General features: G+C 40.6%; 1 protein-coding gene and 1 long non-coding RNA gene across 3 annotated transcripts; one reads left to right on the top strand and one right to left on the bottom strand.

Annotated features, from left to right (window-relative positions):
• Window positions 1-179: 179 nt before the first annotated feature.
• LOC111932708 (uncharacterized) lies at window positions 180-4,468 on the bottom strand. 2 transcript variants are annotated; one of them, XR_002866268.2, is made up of 5 exons: window positions 4,330-4,468; window positions 2,671-2,755; window positions 2,473-2,562; window positions 2,299-2,366; window positions 180-585 (listed from the first exon to the last, which is right to left on the bottom strand). It is a non-coding gene; the product is annotated as an uncharacterized LOC111932708 (long non-coding RNA). The 2 variants fall into 2 exon arrangements; XR_015273841.1 differs by lacking the exon at window positions 4,330-4,468 and having other exon boundaries at window positions 180-582; window positions 2,671-2,806.
• A 6,394-nt stretch (window positions 4,469-10,862) lies between these two features.
• ATP6V1G3 (ATPase H+ transporting V1 subunit G3) lies at window positions 10,863-22,303 on the top strand. The gene is made up of 3 exons (XM_023931876.2): window positions 10,863-11,188; window positions 18,550-18,650; window positions 21,869-22,303. The coding sequence occupies exons 1-3, from the start codon at window positions 11,107-11,109 to the stop codon at window positions 22,040-22,042; spliced, it is 357 nt and encodes a 118-aa protein (XP_023787644.1). The 5' UTR covers window positions 10,863-11,106; the 3' UTR covers window positions 22,043-22,303.
• The last annotated feature ends 1,836 nt before the right edge of the window (window positions 22,304-24,139 follow it).

The following is a 24,139-nucleotide window of genomic DNA, read 5'->3' as shown; positions in this document are numbered from 1 at the left end:
ATGTGAGTGTCTGGTATTTTTGTATGGGAGCTCTCCAGACTTCATTAAAGAAATTTTCTCCCACTAAACACTGCAGTATCATTCAGCCTACACACAATAATATATTTTAATCAGGCAATGATTGCCCATGTGAATCGTTAAAAAAACACTACAATCACAGACAAAGACCCTCTAAGTAATTAAAGTTAAAAAGTGGTATGTTTATTCACCAGTGGGCAGCACGGGGATTGTCCCCAGAAGGTGTGACTGCCCCAAACAAGGTTCTCTTCCCTCTATTTATTTTCCAAAATCTTACATACAAAACACATGCATAACCCCAGCACCTTCCATCCCCATTCAGCATTAAAATGAGGCTCTTAGTCCTTCACGTGTGCACAATTCTTCTCTTGATTTGGGTTGGTGGTCTCAAGTTGGGTCAGTGGTCTTCAAAGGATGAAGTCAGGAAAGTCTTCATCAGGTCTCTGTGACCCTCTGTCATGATCCAAGGCCCCCTGCTTGGTGATTGATTGTATAGAGTCCGGTGCTGGCCATTGTTCTCACTGGTTTCAATCTGTTCTTACAATGGTTCACTTACTCCACTTTCTTCTATAAACAAGTTCACAATAGCAAACAATATAACAATTAGCTCTGGCTTAAGCATCTAATAATCATTAACTTACCATTTGCTTATCTGATTTACATCTTGACCATTATAAATTGCTTCTCTTAGCTAAAATCTTAACTCTTCAAAAATCATGATTCACATGAGGTAAGAACACACAACAAGTAAGATACACAATATCTGAATTCATTTTCATTCACCTCCTTTAGTAACAGGGAATCTATATTTAAACAAAATTTTTTATTCAGTTTTGAAACTGTCTTAGATAATTCAAATGCATTAGTGACCATCAATCAGTTCCAAATAAATCAATCACTCTAGTTAAATACTTGAGACTGTTTAAAATCATGTTGTATATATGAAGAGGAAAAAATATAAAAATCATTTTTTCTACACATTCACCCCTCCAGAATGCATCTCCATTGACCAGTGTGGAGCAATTTTCTGAACCTCAGTAAACTGAAAATTAAGCTGGGATATCAAACTAAAATGAGGTTCAGATTGCTCAGTATATCTCTGTCTGAAGGAAAAGCCTTAATTTTTGTATGCCCAGCATAAAGAAGCTATGAAAGAATTAAGGGTCTGTAGCAGCAAAAACTACACAGCTGACCAGAAAGATTACAGACACGAGCATCTTCTAATTATTCTCAGCATAACTAACAAGATAGTTCTGAAATTCTAGGACTTCAAAATGACATTGCCTCTTGTTGGATGGTGAATTCTGAAATTTTAAAAGCAAGGGAAAGGCTTCCATTTATGCCACTCTGGAGTGATCATATGGATTTCCATTCATATGGAAATCTGAAACACTTCTGCTGTGAAATATTCTTTTTCAACTGGTTTCCTCCAAACCAAGCCTACTTCCACCTCACCTAAAACTCAGAACTTTCAGACTCTGTGTAATGACTGCAGTAAATGCAATGAAATCTTCAAGCCATTTCCCAACACATAGACTTTCTTTGCTGGACTTTTAAAGCCTGTTGCTGTGTGGTTGCTGTGCAGAGGCAGTGATTCAGTAACATGACCGAAAACCATGAGCCTGAAAACATTTAACTGAGCTCTTGGTGATTGCAGGGGAAGAAATACAACCTCTAAGGCCTCTCCATTTTCCCACATGGGTATTAGTGCAAGCTAGAGTACACTAACTAGCAGTTACAGCCTAAATGTATGCAGCAGTTTTTCCTCTTTATCCTCTTGAACAAGCCTTAGAAATTAAACTTCACCACTTTTTCTCCACTGCTACCTGCAGCTGCTAGTCAACCTGAGAGACATCATGGGGTGCAGGAAAGGACTGGGTCATCTCTGTATCCTCTCTGGGCCAGGACACAGACAGGCTGTCCACAGATTGCAGTAGAAGCCATGTCATGCCTAGCACTCATGGCTCTTGACCCTGCAGGCTGACCTCTTTGCTGCTGCCTTAGGGGTCAAGCAAACTGCTGGTAGACGTGGAACCTAAAACATTTCAATTTTCATTCTCAAGGAGGTGTGCTCAGATCATGTTCCTGCAGAGAACTCTGGGGTTTTCCCTTGCAAAATTATTTTTTAGGTCAGTTTTCTAAAACAAACAGATTCTTTGACAAGGTAGGCTGCAAAGCTGCCATGAAAATGTGTAAGCCAAATAACAGGATAACACACACCTAACCACAGGCATAAGCATATGTTCATGCAAACCTTTGATTTGCTGATAACAACCTTACCAAATACTGCCTGAAGAAGGGGAAAGTTCCCATAGCCAAGTCATCCCTTTATATATTTAACCTGCAAACTTCAAAACAGCAAAATTTTATATAGAGGAAGTCAAAGTTATCGTAAAGAGTCAGGTTTCTGAACTTCTTACCATCAGCTCCCCTCCCACTCTTTAATTCACATACCTATTAACACAGGTTTCTGTGCTGTAGAGCCTTGTTGTTTCTTCAGTATCATCAATGCTTACAATAACAGGTGTTTCACATAGTGTAGAACTGCAAAAACAGAAATGTGAGAGAAGAAGAAAATACTGATATCAAACATATTACAGTGAGAGGAAGAAATTTATACTTGGAAATTTCAAGGAAAGGATAGTGCTTTACCTGTAAGAGTTCAGAGCAGTCCCCAGGATAACAGCACACACTCCTGTTGGGTCCTTTTCCTGGAGTACATGGGACTTAATATGCACTTTATGAAAAAAAATATCAACCTGTTGCTATTACAGCTAGTTTGCACGACATCCGTAACACTTGACACTGTTGCACATTTATTTGACACATGCAGGTGAGCACCTGCCCCCCATGCCTCACTGAAGCTCGCAAGGAGAAAGCTACTACACCTACCCCTCTTCTTCCCATGTGAGATTCATTAAAAACACGTCTGTAGGAGCCAGCAAAAGGGCTGCAGCCTGCCCAGGGGTCACTCAGAATGAGGCCCCGGGCAGCAGCACCGAGAGAGAGCTGGCACGGGCAAAATGCAGGCACGGCTGCTCGTACTGCCACCACAGCTTATTTCATAAAAGCAAAGCTGGCTTTGTTCTGAAGGCAAAGAGGAGTCAAGTGGCCAGAAAGAGGCAGAAAAAGAGTAATTTCTGAGACTCTAAGTACTTTGTATACAGTGTTCACCCTACCTCAAAAAGGGGAAGAAGTGAAATGGTCAGATGACCTGCTGTAAAGTTGTGAATTCTGGGACACATATATACATTCATCTCTGCTATTAAGAGGAGGATCTCAGGTGGTTTGGAAGGGAAAAATCCAGTAGGGCACACTGACAGAATAAAAGCTATTACTTCTTAGCCCTTTACTAAAGAATTTCAATGGATTTAATTTAATTTCAAGAGTTTTGAAAGCCAAGACAGTGTAGCCTTTTATCAAGGGTTACCATACCCATAAGCATGAAGCTGCTTTTTTTAATGTATCTTTTGAGGTTTTTGAAAGCAATCATTTCTTCTTTTGAGAGACTTCTATTACATTCTATGCCATGCTCTCTGAGAAAGGTTTAATCCACGCTGCTTCTGCTATTACCCATAGTGTCAAAAAAGAGCAATGCAAATATTCACAATATCCTCAGACAGAAATAGAGAGAATACTTTTGTGCTTTCATAGTAGCATAATTCCAATTTTTTCTAAAAAAAAAAAAAAGAAAAAAGGAAAAAAAAAAATCTTTCCAGACATTTATTTCAAAGATAAAATAGGCAGCTGCTTAGAATTGCCAAATTGATAATAATTTGCCTTTATTTTTGATTCCAGCTCTTATCAGACCACATATTTACCAGAGCATACTTTTCATGTCAACATTAACCACATGTAAATGGAGTTCCATTTAATACTAAAAATATATATATTTTTGAAGTCATTCACCTCATTCTTGTTATGACTTCAGAATAGCATAGATAGCAGTGAGGTTCCCCTTTAAATGCTGCGTGGTAGGAAAAATCCTGTGGCTCTCTGCAGGGCCAGAAAATATTCCCTGGGATAGACAAGGATCTTCCAAAATGCTCTTCTGTAAAATCTTCTGTTCCTCTTTGTTCTACCAGACAAAGTTTGACCCCTAGAACTTTTGTGCCATAACCACAGAAATACAGAGCCAACACCCCACAAAGGAGCAGTGAGGGAGGCCCACGGGGAGCTTTCCCATAGTGGCTCATGCTCCACGGTTCACCATTACAAGCATAATTGTTGTCAGAAATGCACCTTTTCAGTCTATTACACTTCCAGGACAATGACACCAACCACCTTTGACCTATCTTTGGATCAACACACCTTCTATTTCCCATCCCACGCCAAGGAGAATGCGGCTACGGCGCAGCTGGGAGCAGAGTTTCGGCCGCCTCACGTTATGAGGAGCTGCTCTGAGGGCCCCGCTCCTCTGCGGCGGCTCCCGCCAGCTCCACCTCCCCCCAGTCCCACCGGGCACGCAGGCCCATAGCGCACTCTGGCTGCCTTCCCTCGCTGCTCCTCCCGAGCAGGCCGGGCCCGGCGCGGGGCTCCGCGGCAGGGAGCGGGGAGAGCGGGGAGAGCAGAGCGGGGAGAGCGGAGCGGGGAGCTGGGAGAGCAGAGCGGGGAGAGCGGAGCGGGGAGCTGGGAGAGCGGAGAGGGGAGCGGCGGGAGGCACAGGCACGGCCCCCAACGCAGCCGTGTGGGCAGCCGGGCTCCCCGAGGGGGCTGGCGCGGTATCTCGGGACACGTTCAACACACCCTAATGGTGCTTGGTTTAACTGAGCTCCGACGTTACTGGCAAAACTTGAAAGAAAAACAAAACTTATCGTGAATTCTGACCTTCTTTTCAAGCCTGTAAGAGGGATAAATGCTCTTCGTTAAAACATAGAGACATCCTCACCAGCAGAGTTACCTTCTGCGGAGGAAGATCCCAAATCCCTACCACCTACCAAGAGAATGGGGCGGGGGGGGGGGGGAAGTGTTTACACTGCACAAAGGCTGGACAGTAAAAATCCTTCCCCTTCTAAAATGAGGAACCGCCTGAGACAGAAGACTCACTGCTCTCACAGCCACATGACAAGCAAGAGAAACAACAGAAACACCAGAGATGTGATCTAAAGTGGTGGATAGGCTAAAATTAGTTAATGTTTTGATTTCTTCTGTGAAGGGAGGATAAGTTCTATTTTTATTTTTTTTAATTACACCAAAAATCCTCGAGGTCGCTGGAAAGTGATGGACTAGGGATTCTTAATACACATGTGTACTAACGTAAATACACGTACATGTTAGTGTTTAGGAACACTAATTAAAAGTTGATTTTGCAAAGTAAGGAGAAAAACACCTCAGAATTCACTTTCAGAATTGTATCAGAATAACATCAGAAAAATTTACAGACTACCTTACCTAAAGCAACTTCTACTCTAGTCTTAAGAGAAAGGTTACCAGTATATCTCATTTTATTCCACCCCATCTTTTCTCTCTTATCTTTCCAAATAAAGCTTTTCTTCTTCCTATTGAAGTATTAATATTTTCACTACAAGAAAGGAAATTCGTATTGCTTTTTCTCATTTTCAGTTTAAGCTGGTGTTGCTCAGAGCTGGGATGAAATACAGTGAAATGACTGAGTAGAAAATGAAGATTTTGTTAAAAGTTAGAAAATTGATGAAACAACCTTAAGCTACATACAAAACAAGCACTTAAGTACAACGCAAAGGACCACAGGTACAGCTCCTCTAGGCTGCAAAGTTGAACTATTTTCTTTGTGGTATCTTTGTTGATCTTGTGAAGTGTAATTTGAGACAGCTGAAATTTTCTGATATACTACACTTGGTTTTCTTCAAGTGAATGTTGAGCTGTGACACAGATGTGAGTTGTTGGTTAGCCTACACAGTTCAAAACATATTTATATGGCTCCCCACTTCCCCTCCCTGCCTGCCTGGGTGCACAAAAACACTGATGAAGTTACAAACTTCTTTTGGGAAAGGCAGCAGTGTGAAGAATCATAGAGAAGATGTAATGGTGCAAAAGAATGGGAAAGAAGACAGCAAATAGCTTCACTGGGGAAAGAGGGAAAAAAGAGAAAGCTTTTAAATGAAGCTGTGTGCTGGGGCTGGCTGCAATGAAGTTAATTGTTTCATCACATCTGCACCTTGCCACTTGCAACTAAAATTGTGCTGATAGCACACCAGTATTGGAGGTGGTGCTGAACAAGGCTTGCAGGGTGTCAGGGCTTTCTCTTCCCAGCTCTGTCACCCACAGGGCTGGCAGGAGGCTGGCAGTGGGCACAGCCAGGACAGCACCACGGGCTGACCAAAGGGCATGTCACATAGTGCCAGGCTCAGCCACAGAACTGGGGCTTTGGCCTTTCCACAGTACCCCTCTTTGGAGGCTGACTGACTAGGCACTGGTCTGCTTGTGGGAGGTGAGAAGTGACTTCTTCTGCATCAGTTTGTGTCCCCCTACTCTTTCTCCTCATTTTTAAAACTGCTTTTATACCTTGACCCACAAGTTTTCTCACTGTTGCTCTTCTGATTGTCTCCCCCATCCCACTGTGGGGGAGTATGTGATCTGCTGGGTGGGGATTTGCTGGCTGAGGTGATCACACCATACAGTAAGAAAAGGAAATAACCACAACGATAATGACAGTCAAATTATAAATTAATCTGGAAGTTAGAGACACAGAAACTACGTCTTTTTTTTCGGCTGCTTTTTCTTCTGCACTTCTTTAAAATTAATATTTACCTGAATTATCATACGAGCAGTGATATTTCAAAAAAGGACACTTTTTTTCTTTTCTCCTGGATGTTGAAGAGATCTTTAGGAAAAGTAATTAAATATACAGCTCAAACTGTCTGTCTATGAATGTGAAACCCCCTATGGTTGCAAACAAAATTTCTTCTATTAAGACACAGGCCAAATTTAGGAAAAAAAATGAGCTGCTTTAAAGTAGGTGTTCAATACAGGGTCATCAGAGTGCTATGGCATTTGAAGCTGGGGCTGTGTTGCAGACTTGGCCAGCAGTCAATAAGCTCACCCAGACACTGTGGCAGCAAGCTGCCTCTAGCAATACTTTAATATTTATTTGTCTTTGCATACATTTTTGTTCCCATATTTTTCAGGCCAATGGGTGAAATTCAGGCTGCTGAGGTCAACTGTGGTGATGTCACCACAGTGAAACTGTCAGTGTCAGAAAATGCTGCAGCAAGAATCTTAGCTTGCAGACATAATTACAACTTCACTAAAAAAGGTCATAACTTTTTCTTCTAATATAAGCAAACAGGGTTTTTTAATTCAGAGAGAAAAGACCGGGATTTTCAGATATGAGTGATGGTTTTCACTGTATAACTACCAATTTGTGTACAAAGACCTTTTGCTATTGATGCTAACAGGAGCCCATCACTCTTTCTCAGCCTGACAGATCCTATTGCATTTGAAGGTGCTCCATTTTTATGAGGAACAGTCCCCACCATGCTGCAGGAAGCCATGCAGGTGTGCACCCTGCTTTTCCTCACTTAGACCTTTCTAAAGCAACAAAACAAATGGCACACAGACCCCCTAAAAGCACCCAAGGCAGCTGCCCTGCCTGACACACTGCTGATCCTAAGGCTTTATCACTGAATCACTGCTGCTGCTTTGAAGCTGTAGCCTGAACACAGTGTGCTACTTAGCACACATCTGCACCTTGCCGCAGCAAATGCAGCTCATTTGGAAAGAATTCATTTCATAATTATAAAAAAAGATACTTAAAAAGTGTGTGCCCTGGGAAATCCAGCCACTGAGACAATGCATGGGAGACCTTCAAGTTAAACACGTTTCAGTGGAAACTCTGCCTGTTGCCCTCCTACACAGAGGAGAGTCTGTGCACACATAAGCCACAATAAACGGATGCCACAGCACTCTCTATCTTTGCTGCTCAGTAGTAGGTGGATTGAGAAGGTGGTAAACTCATGCTAGATAAGGCTCAATCTGAGTTACAGCAAACAGATTTTTTCCAAATAAAACAATCTGAATTACCTACAATGAATTCAGCCACTGGCCCTGGCCTTCCCACTGCAGAGATAAAACAGCAGCTGCACAGCCTGCATCTAAACTTGAAATGCCTGGTTTAGAGTGTTTCTGCTGTTCAAGCTGTGGGTGAGCACGGACAGCTCAGCTGGGTCTCTCATTCCTTGTAACACTCTTCAAGAGCTCTTGTTCAACAGCTTTGCTTTGAAGGGCTAGGAATGCCAGAACTCAGCCCATTTTTCCCTTTCTGTCAGTGGGGATAACCAGAAAAGGCTCAGGAAATTCTGGAGCCCAAGACAGAGAGACAAAATGCTGAGAAGAAAAAGGAGACTTTTTAAAAAAACAAAACAAAAAAAATCCCCTTTTTTCTGCCCTCTTTCACTTTGGTAACACTTCTCCTGCCCCCATCATCAGTCAGCACATCAGCTTCTCTTTTCTAATTAAATGAGTGTGGAGCTGACTTGGAAAGAAAGCCAGGAACTACAACACAGAGAAGTTTCTTACTGGCTTCTAAGATGAAGTAGGAGCCTGTTTGGCCAGTCAGTGGCTTAACCTACTTTATTTTAATGAATTATCCATGAGGTGAGATACATAGAGGTGCCATGTCAGCATAGTCTGAGGTCATCACCAACATCATCAGAAAAGCTTTGAAATTAGTTCTAAGAGGCAGTACTTCGTGTGGAGTCTAACAAAACGTGTATAAGCACCAGCCAAAATAAATTATCATCTTTTCCCCTGCAGATGTGCACTAGTACCAGCCCAATTCCATGAGGGCCAGCATGGCATGCCACCCCACTGTATGGAAACCTGGACGCAAGGAGAATTACAGATTTAATTTTTTTTAATTAAGAAAAATATTAGAAGTGTTAACTGTGACATGTGCAGATGAAATTAACTGCTTAAGGAATATATTTTTTTTTCACAATGAAAGAGCTTCATAATCTCTTGAAGATTGGATCTTTTTCCCATAAAAATTCATCATATAGAACCATTTTCTGTGAAATATTAATTAACAGATTGTAAATATCAAAATTCAAATCATTAGTGAGTCCAGAATTATATAATTATAGCATTGAGAACTGCTCTGAAAATTCAAAGGGTCTCAGGCATAATGCTTTCAGCCAAGTCCAGAAACTGAAACAGTTAAATTTGCTACTAGTTTTGTAACATTTCTCACAGCAGTGAGATTTGCTTGATAAGACCCTTTGCCTGGAATATATTTTTGATGTCTGAGACGAGTCTGACATTTCAACTTCCTATTTAATTTTTAAGTAACTTCTGCTTTAAAGTTCTGAGCCGAAGTTCCCTGCCCCAAGTAAACCAGATCTTTTAATTTTTTACTTTCATTTTCCACTTCTGCTTTTCTTTGCCAGTAATATCACTAGTAGCTGAATCCCAGTGGCAAACGGCTTCCTAACCCTATAGTTTCCACATTTTCTGTCAAATTGATCATCACTTCTTCTGTGTCTGAATAAAATAAACTTCAAGGCTATGCATTAAAATCTAAAATCAGTGCCATGTCTGCTGTCCTGCAGTTAGAGTGAAGCTCTGGTTTCAGTGCTGGAGATGAGCAAGCATCTCATACAGCTTCTGCACGAAGAAATAAACTCAGTGATTGATACACTGTAAGAAAGGCAGAGCTTGAGTGAAATTTGACTTTGCAGTATCACAGAACAGAAAACCAAACAATTTCCTTTTCCAGGTGTCAGTCCTGCTGTTGTTTAGGGAACTGCCAAAGACATTAATAGGGCAAGAGGCTTCACCTTCCATCTTCTCTCAAACCTAAAACTATTTGACAGGGAAAAAAAGAAAAAAGACTTCATAGCAGTAGTACATGTCCTCATTAGGGCCAGGTAACAACCTAGCACAGCAAGGAAGGAGCATGACACAGCTGCCCAGGGAAGCCCCAGAAAACAAAGGGCCTTAGAGTAAGAACCATTAACAGAGTGCATCAAATAATTTTTATATAAATGCATTTTATTTGTAATATATGCAGAAATAGTATCACATGTATGAATATATAACTCTGTATATAAAATTGAAGCATGAAAAAATATTTATATTAGGAGGTGATCTCCAGTCCTGGCAGAGCTCTATCAAGAACCTGTAATAAATATACTTTACTTGTGCTGTGAGGTATTTTTTTACAAAAATTAATCTATTTTAATTATGCAACATGACATGTCCCTCTCCTATGCAATGGCTGAAGTACCTGTAACAAGTGGGATTTTTTTGGTTTTTTTAAGGAGGATTCAAAATATGAACATGCTGCTGATTCATGCAGTAGCTGACAAACCACTCTTTCCTTCTATAGGGAATGGGATGTGCATTTACAGTTGTGCTCAGGCATTCATTTGCCTGTTGGGTGCATTATGACTTGAAAGTACAACCTAGCCCATTCATACCTGCCCAGAGTCTGGATCTTAGAGCTAATCCCACAGTTTCTCCCTCCATCTCATCTCCACTTACCTCCGTCATGGTAGATTACAAGGCAGAGCATACCTCAATCACTATATGCTTTTTTAAACTTATTCCCCAATGAATTAATTCCTATTGAAATTTTAAAAAGTGAAAGCTCCAGTAAGTAATGTTAAGAAGCAACATTAAACAGAATGTTACAAGCAGCTCTCGGTATTCAACCAAAATTAATTGTTGACTGAACCTGATTCTTTACTTTGAGAGGAAGTTTTTTTAGACGGAAATGCCAAGAAAATATTTTTCTTCCTAGTTCCTAGACAAGATTAACTGTATTCTGCTTCAGAAACAAGATCCTAAAAATGTAAAAATTCCCCATTAGAATACAAGCCATTTAATGTGCTCTCTTTTCTCCCCAATGTGTTAATCAGACACTTCAAGTTCTCTGTGACCCTGAGGAGAGCAGGACATTCCTTTCAGCCTCGCTGCTGTGTTTTTCTGAGTGCACTCCCAGGCCTGTGCGCCCAGCAGCAATCCAGGCACAGCCGGCTGTGTTGGTACAATCTGGAAGCTTGTTGCAATAGTACACAGAACAAAAAACACAAGGAAGAGCCTGGCAGCTGTATAAAACTCCCTCTGAGCTCCAGTCTCCACAGAAGTTCACCGGCCCCAGCAATCAGCATGACCAGCCAGTCTCAGGGAATCCAGCAGCTTTTGCAGGCAGAAAAACGTGCCAAGGACAAACTGGAAGAAGCCAAAAAAAGTAAGTAGCTGACCTGGTTTTACTGCACTTCTCAAGTGCAAGCCCTTCAGAATTACAGTAGCTCACAGAAAAAGATTATTTTAGCTGTATACATGCACTGGTGCTGTGCCTTGACTGCAGCCAGGTGCTTACTCAAACCTGAACATTCAGAGTTTGCTTAAAATCCAGTGTGCTCGTGTGTACATGTACTCGTCCCTAAATACATTAAAAAATATTTTCTTTGTTATATTCATCATGTCAGCTGCATTTTTTCTTCCTTTTTCTTAATGCTGATAACGTCGTTACTGCCTTGCTATTTAAGTTAAAGTCCTACATGCCTTTGGCTGCCAGCTCTGGAGGACCAGACTCCAAACTCTTTATTTCTCTTTATAGGACTTGCTAAAATTTTTCAGTGTTCCTCTTTACTTGCAAAATCCAGTAACTTGTCTCCTAATTGAAGCTGAGCTTCAAAAAATTCTATGAGAACTAAGACTCAGGGTGCTGAGACTTCAGCACCTAATAGCAATCAAAGTCACAGTAAAACCATGAGCACTCTCAGGTACTGTAATAGATCATTCACAGAAGTTTTATTACATGGTACAAGTTATTATTCTCCTGAGTGCAGGTACAACCACATGAGTCATTGACCTGCACCAGCAGTAAAACATTAATACTGTTTTCTGGAGTGATCTTGCTTTAGAAACCAGCAGCAGAATGCAAAGAAAATGCATGACAATGATATCGTGTGGAGCGAGAGTGTGATTAAAGGAATATATTTTATTTTCCAGGGAGGAATGGAAACTAAACAGAATAATTTGTGTAGTTTCCATATCCCTTCTACACATGAATCAGCATTGTTGTGTGTTCATTAATTTTTAGTGTGATGTATCAATTTGTACAGCAGCACACAAAAATAGCTAGAAAGGCAAGTCCCCTCCCTAAGCACCCAGCCACTGCCTGTGCCTTGCAGACACAATAGAGATTAAACAAGTCCTTTCACCTTCATAAAACAGCTATCTCGGGCAGAAACCTGAAAGCAAAGGATAGTTAAGTAGTGTTTTGACCTCTTACACAGCCAAATTGGGAGCTCTGGGAAGGATGTTTTCTCCCTTCTCACGTAGGGCAGAGGGAACACTGCTCCCTCAAAGCAAGAGCACACGACCTGGAACAGCACAGCCTCGGTGGAGGGAGGAGGAGTTTGGCCTGAACACATACTGCAGAATGAGGTCTTTAACTATCATAGCTTGAAGTGGATTACCCTTTGCTTTTGGGTTTAGGGTTTGATTTTTTTTTTTGTTGCTTCAATTTAATTTTTGTTTGTTTTTAAAACCAGAAGAGTAATTTTAGCTTTTTCTCTAAGTCAGTTAAAAAGGAAGCTTCTTAAATTAAGGAACTCCAAAAATGAAAAGCATCATTAGAACATAAAAGTGATGACCAAAGATGAGTGTCTTGCAGAATCCAGATACAGTTATGGATGCTACTCTACTCTGCAAAAGACACACTCCCTTCCTTGTCCATCACCTCAGCCTCACTTGGAGTGCTTGTGATAAGAACAGGATTTCTTACAGATGAAGTACCTTCAGATCCCTCTGAGTCAGAAACTTGAATTAAACCACTACCAGTGTTTACCTCAACACTAACACACTAGTAGGAGTTATTAACCAGCTACAGAAAAATAGCTATTAAGAATTTTGCTATCAGTAAAATTATTTGGAGTAAAAATGTCATCACTATGGCTTTCTTTTCTATTACTTTTAAGACCATAATTTTCTTGCATTTATAAAAATCATTAAGGAAAACGAAAATTTCAATACACAAATTTAAACATAAGAAAACAACCCAGTGACTGTGAGGGAGGAACAGGCTGCCTAGAGGCTGGGGAATCTCCATTCTCAGAGACATTCAAAACCCACCAGATATGGCCCAAATCAAGCTGCCCTTGCTTCCATCCAGGAATGTATCCTATAGACTCCTTCCAGCCTCAGCAGTTCAGTGTGATTCCATGAAAAACCTCAAGAATTTCCAAAATTAGCAGATCAAGGGCAAACAATTTAAATAAATCCACCCTGGATTTTGTGCTAAGCCAAGCATTATAAGTCATCTACCAGGACAATTATACCTAGACAACCATTATATTCAGCATTGCAAGAAATTTGCAGTGAAGCTACAAAACAAAATTTAAAATGTCCGTGTTGTCCCTAATTTAAGTATTTTTCATAGCACTGTCACTACAGCACCTTAGATAACTATACCAGCATAACTTAAATACTGTGGGACAAGGACAAAAGGGATTCTTTTGGAGGCAAATCTGGCTAGCCTAAATTTGGATTACTTCAGCAGTCTCTTCACCACATTGATTCTGCAGTTAGATCAAAAGAAAGGATTGGAGAGTTTGTCTCTGAGCATAAAAGCTAAACTGCAAGGAAATACATGAAATGCAACAGATCTGTGCAGTGCAGTTGACCTGTGCACACACAGCTGGGTGAGACACGGAAGGACACGCTGCTTCACCCCAGAATGGCCAGCTCAGATCCAGCCAGCACCAGCTGGGATCAGCAGCTGCTGCTCAGGGCCTGTCCTCTGCAGCACTGTGCTGCCAGGGAAAGCACTGAACCCCTCCAGCCATGCCAGGCTGCCCCAGCCCTGTGGCATCCTTTGTCACCCCAAGCAGGCACTGCACAACACCTCTGCACCGACGGGTCTGGCTGCTGGGCTGACACTGGCACATCGGCTGGCAGCTTCTGCGTGGGACACACCAGGGAAAAGCATTTGAAAGGAAATGTGAACAGCAAAAGCACCCTGATGCAAAGCCTTCAGTGTTTACACTTGATACCCACATAACCAATCAAAATGTAGTGTGAACACACATAATATTGTATATAAATAGTTAATGGGCCTAGGTTTTGCTGACGTATTTGCAGTTGTTGGTAGTGCAAAAGCCACTTGAAATAACTGAAAAAATTAGCAAATAAAATTATATTGATACATGCAAAACAAAGCAAAAATATAGTGCTAAATCTCCTCAATACATGCTTCTTCTTAATTCTTGCCCTTTTTCCTGGCGTGATATCATTAGCAGATATCATTTATACCTGAAAAATTATTAATATTATAAATAATTATTTTATTTAACATAAGCAAGGCTGAAATTATTAAATTGATTAAACACAAGCCAAACCAGTCTGCAATCCTTTGGCCTTTTGAACATGGTGCTGCTTTATCTATAATTTTTACTTTAAGCACAATTTAGATCCCAGATATAACTGAGCATTGTCAGCACCGAGACATCAACTCCTGAAAATCCTTTTGGATAAAACAAGGAAAACAAATGTGTCGTAAACACTGAGCTTAGCAAAACTTGTACTCCTATAGATTTTTATATCTACCCTTGAATTCCTCATGCCTAATAAAAAGAAAACTCAGATGAAAGATTATAGAAAATCAGATTAAAACCAAATGTTAATCAAAATAAGATACTGTAAACAGAATTATATCCATGGTGCTCTCTTGGATAATATCCAAGACATATTTTAACTACTGAGAAAGCTATACATAATGCTCTGCTGCCTCTATTCTATTTTATTAAAATTACAAGATAGTTTTCTCAGAATGCACATCCCCAAATCCCATTTTCCAGACAATTTAGCAAAGACAACTGAAATTCTATTTTAAGAAAATATGATTAATTTTTGGCAACTTCTTCAAATGACTTGATTTTTATGCAGAAATTCAGCTAGAAGCCTAGATGATATGTTTGAAAACAAAACTCCAATTTTAGCATTGTAGTTTTTGGAACATGAGATAACTTAGTGTTTGAATAAATTAGAATGCAACATTTTTGCCTCCTACTGTCTTTCTTGCAAGATCTATAAAAACTCCAGCAACCTAAAAGACACCAGTTCTTTTGGATCTAACCAGAGCAAGGTGTTTCATCAACATCACAGAAATAACTAGAAAGAAGAATACAGCCTTTCTCCATGCTAATAACACCTTCCCATGTTGGGCGAGAAAATCCTATACAGTGCTGACTGGTCACAGCACGTTTTTTAACATTTGGACAATTTAACCCTATGCCTAAAAATTTATAGGCTGTGGACAAGGAAACCAGGCATATAGCACAGCTGCTTTGCTGCTCCCCCTCTTCAAGGACAGAAGACCAGCAGCAATCCTGGCCCCCACAGCATGACCTTTGTGGCAAAAATCTCTTCAAACTTGGGGCTTTCTGTACCTCACCTCTATGATCCTGAGGAAATGTCATAGGGCCAGGCTGGTTTTCCCATCCCCCTGCACTTCTTGCCCTCTTTTTGCATGATCTTGGCTGAATTTCAGTTCTCTGCCACCCTTCAGTGTGTGAGGGTTGATTTCAGCTTGGCTGTGCTCTGCAGAGAACCCAACCCAGCAGATCAGTAAGGCTTTGAAAAGGCAGTCCTGTATTGCACAACTATGGTAGCAGACAAGTGGTTAACAACAGACTGATTAATTAATTTTGGTTTGTCTCTAGTGGAACAGCAGGTTAAGCTCTAGTTTCTGCTTAACTTAATCAGGTGCAGCATATGCACCATCACATATGTTGGCAGTTGCCGATTCTGTCCACAACGTTGTTGAGCTAGCAGTAATTTACTCACAGCTTTTCCACTTAATTAAATAGGAAGCAGCAGGTTCCTGCTGTGCCAATCCTAAAGGCATCTTGGAAAAATTAAATGGCTGCCACCCTACAGTGACACCCTATGTATTGTGATTACTCCAGAGCACTGTCAAGAGCTGACACAAATATATATATATATATATACATACACTCTTTGGTTCCCTATCTACATTGTCAGAGTCAACTGAACTGTTGTTTAATAGTTAATCTCTTTCTATTTTGTGCATTTTAAATGGATATATTTATCTAGCTGGTGGCCAAATATGCAACATATTTACTACAGATGGCCCCCCAGATGGAATTTGAAATTTAAATCCCACTGATTTTGAAATAATTTAATTTGCTAGAGAGATCCAGTTCCTCAGCTGGTGAAATTGGCAAAGCTTCTTTGTAGTCACTCCCCCCAACTGCCAGCTCCAGAGAATCACCCCCCAGCTCCACTCCTACAGAGTGGAAACTCTACAAAAGGCTGATCAGCTCCAAATTTGGAGAGGAGAATAAGGGAAACTTCAAAATACAGACTTAAACCTGGTTCAAAATTTTGTTTGTCCAGACTTACGTCCAGCTCTTACACAGATCTGTCAGTTCACTCATCCTGGTCCAGACGCTTCATACAGTGAGTGGCAGAAGCTGGGGGAAAGCAGCCTTCTTCAAACAAATACAAACTCTGGAAAAGTACCCACTAAGTTTTAAACAGCCTTTCTCCCCTTTCTATATAAGCACAGTGGCTTGATGGGAGAAGGAGTCTGAGAAATGTAACTTCCCACATAATGGGAAATTGTGCACGTCCTGCACTGATGGACTGGGAGTCAGTAAAGCTATCTAGTGCCTCAGTAGGTTTCTCTTCCTATAACAAGCCTGTATACATGCTACCTCCAAGGTTCCACAATAAGCACACCCATAAAAGCCAACAGTCCAGGAATCAAGACTTTAAAAGTAATTCCCATTTCATGCATCTCTCTGCTTCTACTCACCCTTCTGAAGATAATTTTGGAAGGAGCCATCAACTGGAGAAGTAATTTCCTGCTAAATCAGGTATTTCATCCAGGCTTTAGATGAATCCTAGGTGTAATAGAACAGTCTTTCTCCCCAGCTTCAGCCTCATTAGGCCATGCTCAGTGGAAGCAAGCTGGTACATGACAAACCTGATACAGCTTCAGACACCCAGCTTAGGTTTTAACCAAACCAGTGTAACAGCTTGGACAAATACCAGAAACATTTACGCTCATCTTCCTAGCCTAGGCAGAGAATGTTTCCTAGGATTTCAGGAAAGGAGAAAAAGTATCTTTTGTCTTCTGTGCTTGAATTAAGAAGCCTAAAAAAACCCCAAAAAACAAAACCAAACGTTCTTAATGCTCAGAGGTGTTAAATAGGTTGTTACAGTAAGTAAATAAATCAATGTGCCACATGAGATCAAGATGGCTCTTTCAGTTGCCTAGGCTGCCACTCTCTCATTCTTGTGATATCCTAATTTAAGCAACTAATCAGCTTTTCAGCTACTAAAGATATTTTCATGATAAGAAAAGGGAGCAAGCTTATTCCCCCAGCTCAGCAGAAAGAGACCCCAAAAATCAGCATCAGCCCAGGTGTCTCAAGTATATCAACATTCCATGCAAGAGGTTTACAGTTAGAAAATTACTTTTTCCTCACAAGGTAGTGTAGCAGAATCCTGAGGAGATCCATGCAACTTTATCAACTTTATAAATGACAGAGAAGCCCATAGGGGTTTTATGACACGCTCATCAGCTCATTCATGTAAAAACTTACATATCACATTTCCATCAAGCCATTTACTCTTATTCTTTACTTGACAACCTTACTAGATCCACGAAGTAAGTACCTTATGCCCAGTCCTGCAATGACTTACATGCTCTTGTTTGACAAGCCCATACTGTTTTACCTAAAACAAAGTAACTATTCAGAGCAAACAAAATTAGGTGTGTAAGCAAGTCTGGTGAGGAGGAAGACTCTAGTTTCCACTACACCCTAAAACATCTCCTTACAGATCACCTTCTTGTTTAAAATGAAATGCAAAAAAACAATAATTTTTAATCCCTTTCATAGTTTCTGTGCACCGGCAAAAAATACCATTGACCTCCTTCTCTTAATCACTCACCTCTGCGTTTAACAAAGGTTAGTAGAAAAGGGTGGGGAAGAAAAGGACATAGCCTGAAAGTTGCAATTCACTTTGGTAGTGGTTAAGACATCTTGCATTATTTTGGATATCTGCCAGCTCTAAGCAGAATCCAGTTGGTGTGGGATGAAGGGATTCTGGCAACCAATCAATACAGGAAATTTTACAGAATAACGTCTTTTCCCATCCATGACAACTAAAATCTGTTATCTGGCTGCTACTATTGCTGATGAAGAAAAGATAGATATTTATTTAAACAGCAAGCTGTGATTAGAAAAAAGTGCATTTGTGTTGTGGGAAGACATCTACTTGCAAAAAGACTTCTGTTGTCAGCAAACCAAGAAGCCCTTCATTTGATGTGTGCTTCTGCACAGGAAGTTGGTCTCAGAAGAGGGGTACTTTCATGACTGGCTAGCAGTCAAAAAGTATTCTAAGTAAATCACTTCATCTCTTCTGACTGTTGTTGTGCAAATAAATCCAATGGACAAGACTTTCAGCAGTCAGTGTTCTACTATGCCAGCTAAAATATCTCTGACTTGGAGAGATTCATCTTTGGGGATTCAGGGATGGTATGAAATAAATGCCTCTTTCTTCTCCCTCTAGGAAAGGGTAAAAGGCTGAAGCAGGCCAAGGAAGAAGCCACAGCCGAGATAGACCACTACAGACTACAAAGGGAGAAGGAATTTAGAAACAAGGAAACAAATGTAAGTAAGAAACCTGCATATGTTCTTTTGCCATATCAAACTGCTCAATGGTAAAACAAATTGCTTCCAAGAGTATTACATGGAGACTCCTGCAAACCAGTGTGATCATACTGATCACAGGGATGTCATCTACAGTGTCTATATGCTTCATTTGGACTTTTTCACAGGCTTTGAATGCATTTATAGAAGAAATTGTGGGCATTCACCACTAAAATGGTCCAGATTCCATATTTGGTTCATGCTTACGCTTTGAAGATTCCCCTTAAGAAAAAATACTTTTGGGTCTTTTTTCTATAACCACAGACAGACCTAGTTCCTTTCCTGAAACTAGAGGATTCAGTGAGGTGGATGTCTCAGTAAAAGCAAAAGTCTGAAATGTTTCTTTCCATTTCTGTTCCACTCTAGCTTTCATTACATATAAGACTGCATCCTTTAGCAACTGAAATCACCAATACTTTGGAGTTTTTCACTGTTTCTATAGTAAAAGTGGTCTGACTTGATATTTTCATATCTGAATAAAGCCGTTTTATACATGTATGGCATCTTTCATTTTTCTCTAGTATTTCCATGAAATTCACAAACCATTCTCTTTTTACCAGGTCACCTTCCTCCTACATTTTTGGTCTTATTTTTCCCCCAGCTTCTATCGTGGAAAGGCAAGGAAAGTACTTGTGGAAAAATGGGCACTGGGGGAAAGAAAAAACAAAAACAACCCCAAAAAGGTCAAACAAAGTCAGTTTTACAAACCTGTCATTTCAGTCACACTTCACATAAAACATTTTCCAGCAGGGATCACAAGCCTTAGGAACTCCTATGCACACAAAGTCTCTACCATACCCTGCCAACCCCCAGACACACTATCACACAGGCAGGCCAGGTAGAAATGTTACAAATGTACAATTTCAGTTGTTTACTGACACCAAAATAAAGTAAAAACACCTCTAAAATTTGTTCACATTTTCAGTCAAGCCAGACTTTTTGTTCTAGGTCTTGATAGCAGAAAAGTAAAGATGTTGCTTTGTTGTGAACTCAATTTTGTCATCACAACCAAATTAAAGCTGCAGGGAAAGGCCACTGTTTGTCGACTGAACGTTTCACATGAGCAGGACAGAGCACATATTGCTCTTGGAATGACAGCATATTGTACAAAATCACTGCAGTCCTCCTCCACATTCCCTGACCCCATTATGTCCAATATTCATCTTCCCAGATAAATGCCAACATTATTAACCTGTGTCTGGGAGGCAGTCAGGAGCTCCAGCAAAGTCAGTGCAGAGGGAGCTCTGATGCCCAGTCCTGTTTACTTTCCTGGGTATTTGGACACAAGTATTTCTAATTTTCTGTCACAGCCTCCTTTAATGCCATTCTTCCTCTTACTTTGTGTTACTTGTATCCAAACAGGAGCAAATTTTCTCATACTATGAGACGGTTCATATCCATCCAGAATTAACAACAGCAACAGAAAAATAATGATTGAGGTTAGAATGACAATATGCAAAATCTCTTTTCAAAACATGCAAAATTTTTTGCCTGGATCTCAAACCAATTTTGCTAGAATTCATAGGGTTTTCACTCAGTGTCTGAGGCCACCTAACTGGACATGTGCAGCCTAGTTCTGAATTTTGTGACTTCTGAGCCAATGTAATATTTTAGCAGCTTTGAAATTACACTAGCATAAAACCTGTGTGGAAAAAATAAGGGACAGACCTTCAGGGTCAGCAGAAATCATAAATTAAACAGAGCATTGCCTGCATTCTACAAGAAAAAGGTCCTCAAATTCAGAAGCAGAGAAAGAGAGGGAAAATACATAGAAGAATAAGAATTTACTATCTCAAATTACAATACTAGCATAAGCTGAGAAAGCAGGTCAGCAGAGGCTCTTCTTAAAATTATAATACATTTCTTGAGACTTTTCAAAAGTATTAATAGCTGGATATCATGGAACCATCTGGGATCTCTAGAAAGTTACTTTCCCCAGTGGAAAAATTCAGTTCCATAAATCTGGTCTAAGTTGTACAAACCTTTTCCACACGCAACCCTTGCAACTTTTCTAAAAGTTAAAATAAAATGTCAGCTAAACATAGTTAGAGAAAACTATAATCTTTTCCCAATATTTATTATCATGTGTACAGCCTACATTACTTCTAAACTGAAAAATGGTTTACATGTGGATTATGGACAAATGTCTTACTGTGTTGCCAGGTAATGATAAATGGAACAGGGAAGGTGGCTTATGCAGGTGGCTTATGCAAAATATGCTTTTCCTTCCTTTAAGGACTAAGTTGGGCTGAAACCACATGGAAAATAGAGTTAATGACCCCTCCCTTGTTTCTGGTCATGCTCTAGGTACCCCACTAATATATCACAGGTTATCTCCACCCAGTAGTCCACCCCAGAGAACCGTGGCAGGAACAAGAACAATGTGTTACTTAATCCTTTCTTGTTCTGCCAGCATGCAGAAATGTCTTCTTCTCTCCACATGGAATTCTTTAGCTGGAAACCAGTCTTTCTGCTGGTATCTGAAGGACTTTTCCATAAGGGAAGAATTCAAGGGATGTTGGGGCAGTGGGGGAGGAGGGAGCAAAGTCACAGATTTGGAACGTGTGCATCTGTTTATAACATAACCTTGCTAAAATGTTCAGTGAGTCTAGAGTCAATTAAATTCTAAGCGAATGTCCTGATATTAACTGTGCCAGAAGCTGTCTGGTATTTTGCCAGATAAGAAAATGTAATATTAAAAGACCTTGTCTAAGGCCTGTTGAGGGTTATACATCACTAACTGCTGAAGACATTTCAAGTACTCTGAAACAGTAATTATGCATTTTCAGGAAGGTTTTTCCATGTTTGGTCCTTAGCTGCACTCACAGGCATTCTCAGTGAGGCCAAACGAAGGCACACAGTGATAGAGCTTAGCTGACTAGTCATTAAAATAGAAAACAAATTAAAATTAGCCATATAAAAGACAAAACATACACAACGTTTTTCCCATAGAGGGCTGGGAAACTTTCGTTACATAGGGAGATTCCCATTGCTAATGAGCATATGAGAGTTGCCTTTAATCCTGTTTTTATGCATACAGCTGAACTCAGATCAAACCCTCACTGTTCAGAAGCTCTGTCATGTGTTTGTGTTATGCTTGTGCTACATGATGAAGAAAAGTACAATAAACATGGTCCTATATAGCCTCTCATTTTGCTCAGAGGTCTTCTGCTTTTCAGGTAATGGGGTCCCAAGGTAACCTCTCTTCCAAAATAGAAGAGCAAACCACAGAAGCCATCCGAAACCTCACAAGCAGCTACCACAGGAACATGGAGAGTATGATGAAAAAGCTCTTGAGCACAATATGTGACATCAGCCCTGAAATTCACCCAAACTTCAGACCTGCTGTTTAAGATTCATTGATGTGCTGTGTTTGTGAAAAGTTGCCTTCTTTCTTGATAAGCATTAGTACTTCCTCATGTATTGTTTCTGTATGTGTGAGAAAAAAAGAGCACTGAAGCCAAAAGCACACAATTCCACACAGGCTTTTGATGTGACAGGAATTATAGAGGGTTTCACAAGCACTTGTTGGAATATCATTTCCTGTAGCTAAGGCCCTGTCATTTAGATAGGGGCAAGTCAACAACAGCAGAATAAATGATTGTTTGACACCAGCAGGTTTTCAGTGGGAGTCTTTGTTCCTTTTGTCATATAAAATGTTCTGTACTTGGATGTTATGTTGCATAAAGTCTGTTTATCCCAATCTTTACAGTACTTAAGTTACATGAAATAGAATATCACAAAAAAACTAGTATGGGACATTTCTGTTTTCCTTGTGACACATGGAGTGGTCAGGTTATGGACCATACAGGAACACTTGATTTTGATCAAAAAGAATAGGTCAAAGCATTTTCAATTTTTCTTTGCCAGTTTACAGCAAAATACAGTTAACATGTACAAAATTATGCTTAAAATACAGCACAAACTTTATACAGCTTTGTTAAGTCTGAAAAATGACAAGTACAAGTACAATCATTATTTATAGAATTGCTATGGCGCACAGGCTAGCACATCTATTATTTTCTATACAGTTACCCTGAAAACACAGGAACCCAAGGGCTCAAACTCTACACCAGTTGTGCTAAATGGTACCTGAATCCACAGGTTATTCACCAGAAATCTCATCAGCTACAGCTCATTTCTGTTATCCTAAGTGACCTTGGGTAATATTTCCCTCTGCAATAGCACAAATTTTTCCTGGAATAAATTCTACTGAAGATAGGAAAATACAATATGATCTGTGGTCTCAAGGTGAAGCCCAGTCAGTCTGATGGGAGGCTGATGGGAGGCACTGATGAAGTGGGGATCTGACACATACCTGCACTATGAGCTCCTTTAATGCCTTGTCTCCACTACAAAATTACACCAAATTAGAAAAGAAGCTTGAGAAATTGCAATGACTAGCAAACAAGAGCCATGATTTTCAGTCCACATAGACACAGACAAATCATTTCAATTTCACAGCAGCTAGTCATAGGCAATCTCCTGTACCAGCAAGGTTTACACAGTTGATGTGCTGTCATGTGTAAAATGACCATAAAGCTGTAGTCAACCTAATGTCAGCAAACATGACTCCTCAAGTCTGTGCCTGGATACTACATAATCTCCAAGCCCTGACTGCTACAGTCTGCTGTGCTTGATTATATTCTCTGGGGACCCAAGGATGCTGAGGAATGGGAAAGAAACTAGTAATCCTATTGACACCAGCTGAAAGGCTCATTTATTTAGTAGCGCTTTGAATCAATGTGTGCAAGATTTTGATTTACTGGAGGGACGAAGGTGCTCCAGTTCCCTGTCTATGTGCAGGACCCAATGCAGGCACCTTCCTGCACACCTTGGGGCAATCAGGGCTGCCTCACAGCCCAGGGCCACACACCTCCAGCTTGGCTCATGGCTGCAGCCCCGGTGCAGTGCTCAGCTGTGAAACACAGATCTTCTGTGAGCCTGAACAGTCACCAAGGTAGACACTAACACCTCACAGGGTCTCACTGCAGTACTCAGGACTACTCCGTGTTCCCTCTGGGCTACCTCAGCACCCTTTCCTCCAGATATCACTTCTAAACATACAGAAATGCTGCAGGTTCAGCTGCAGAACTAAAGCAATGAGGTTTCCATTGCCAGCTGCATGGGATAAAACACCACCTAACCTGCCATGGTGAGAGCAGAATTGCCACAGCCTGGTGGGCAGCAAAATCAGCAGCAGCTTCCCAGGAGCAGCAGCCCAAGTTACAGAAAATAAAGGTTTGTCTTCCTTGTTACCCTGCTTCTTTTTATGACAATCCCTCTCTCCCTCATTCTTGCCAAAATCTGTCTTCTCTCATCAACTGCTTCTCTTGCAAGGCTTTCAAGGCTGTCTGTACCCTTCTGGTCCTATGGCCACACACACATCTCTTATTTAAATATCCTCTGTCCTGCAGTCACAGCCATGACCTGCCTGTTTCTTTGTTATC

The sequence above is a fragment of the Cyanistes caeruleus genome, chromosome 9, assembly GCF_971803275.1.
Source record: "Cyanistes caeruleus chromosome 9, bCyaCae1.hap1.1, whole genome shotgun sequence".
In the NCBI taxonomy this organism is placed as follows: domain Eukaryota; kingdom Metazoa; phylum Chordata; class Aves; order Passeriformes; family Paridae; genus Cyanistes; species Cyanistes caeruleus.
The sequence above is the reverse complement of the archived record's forward strand: the minus strand, read 5'-3'. Positions and strand labels throughout refer to the sequence as shown.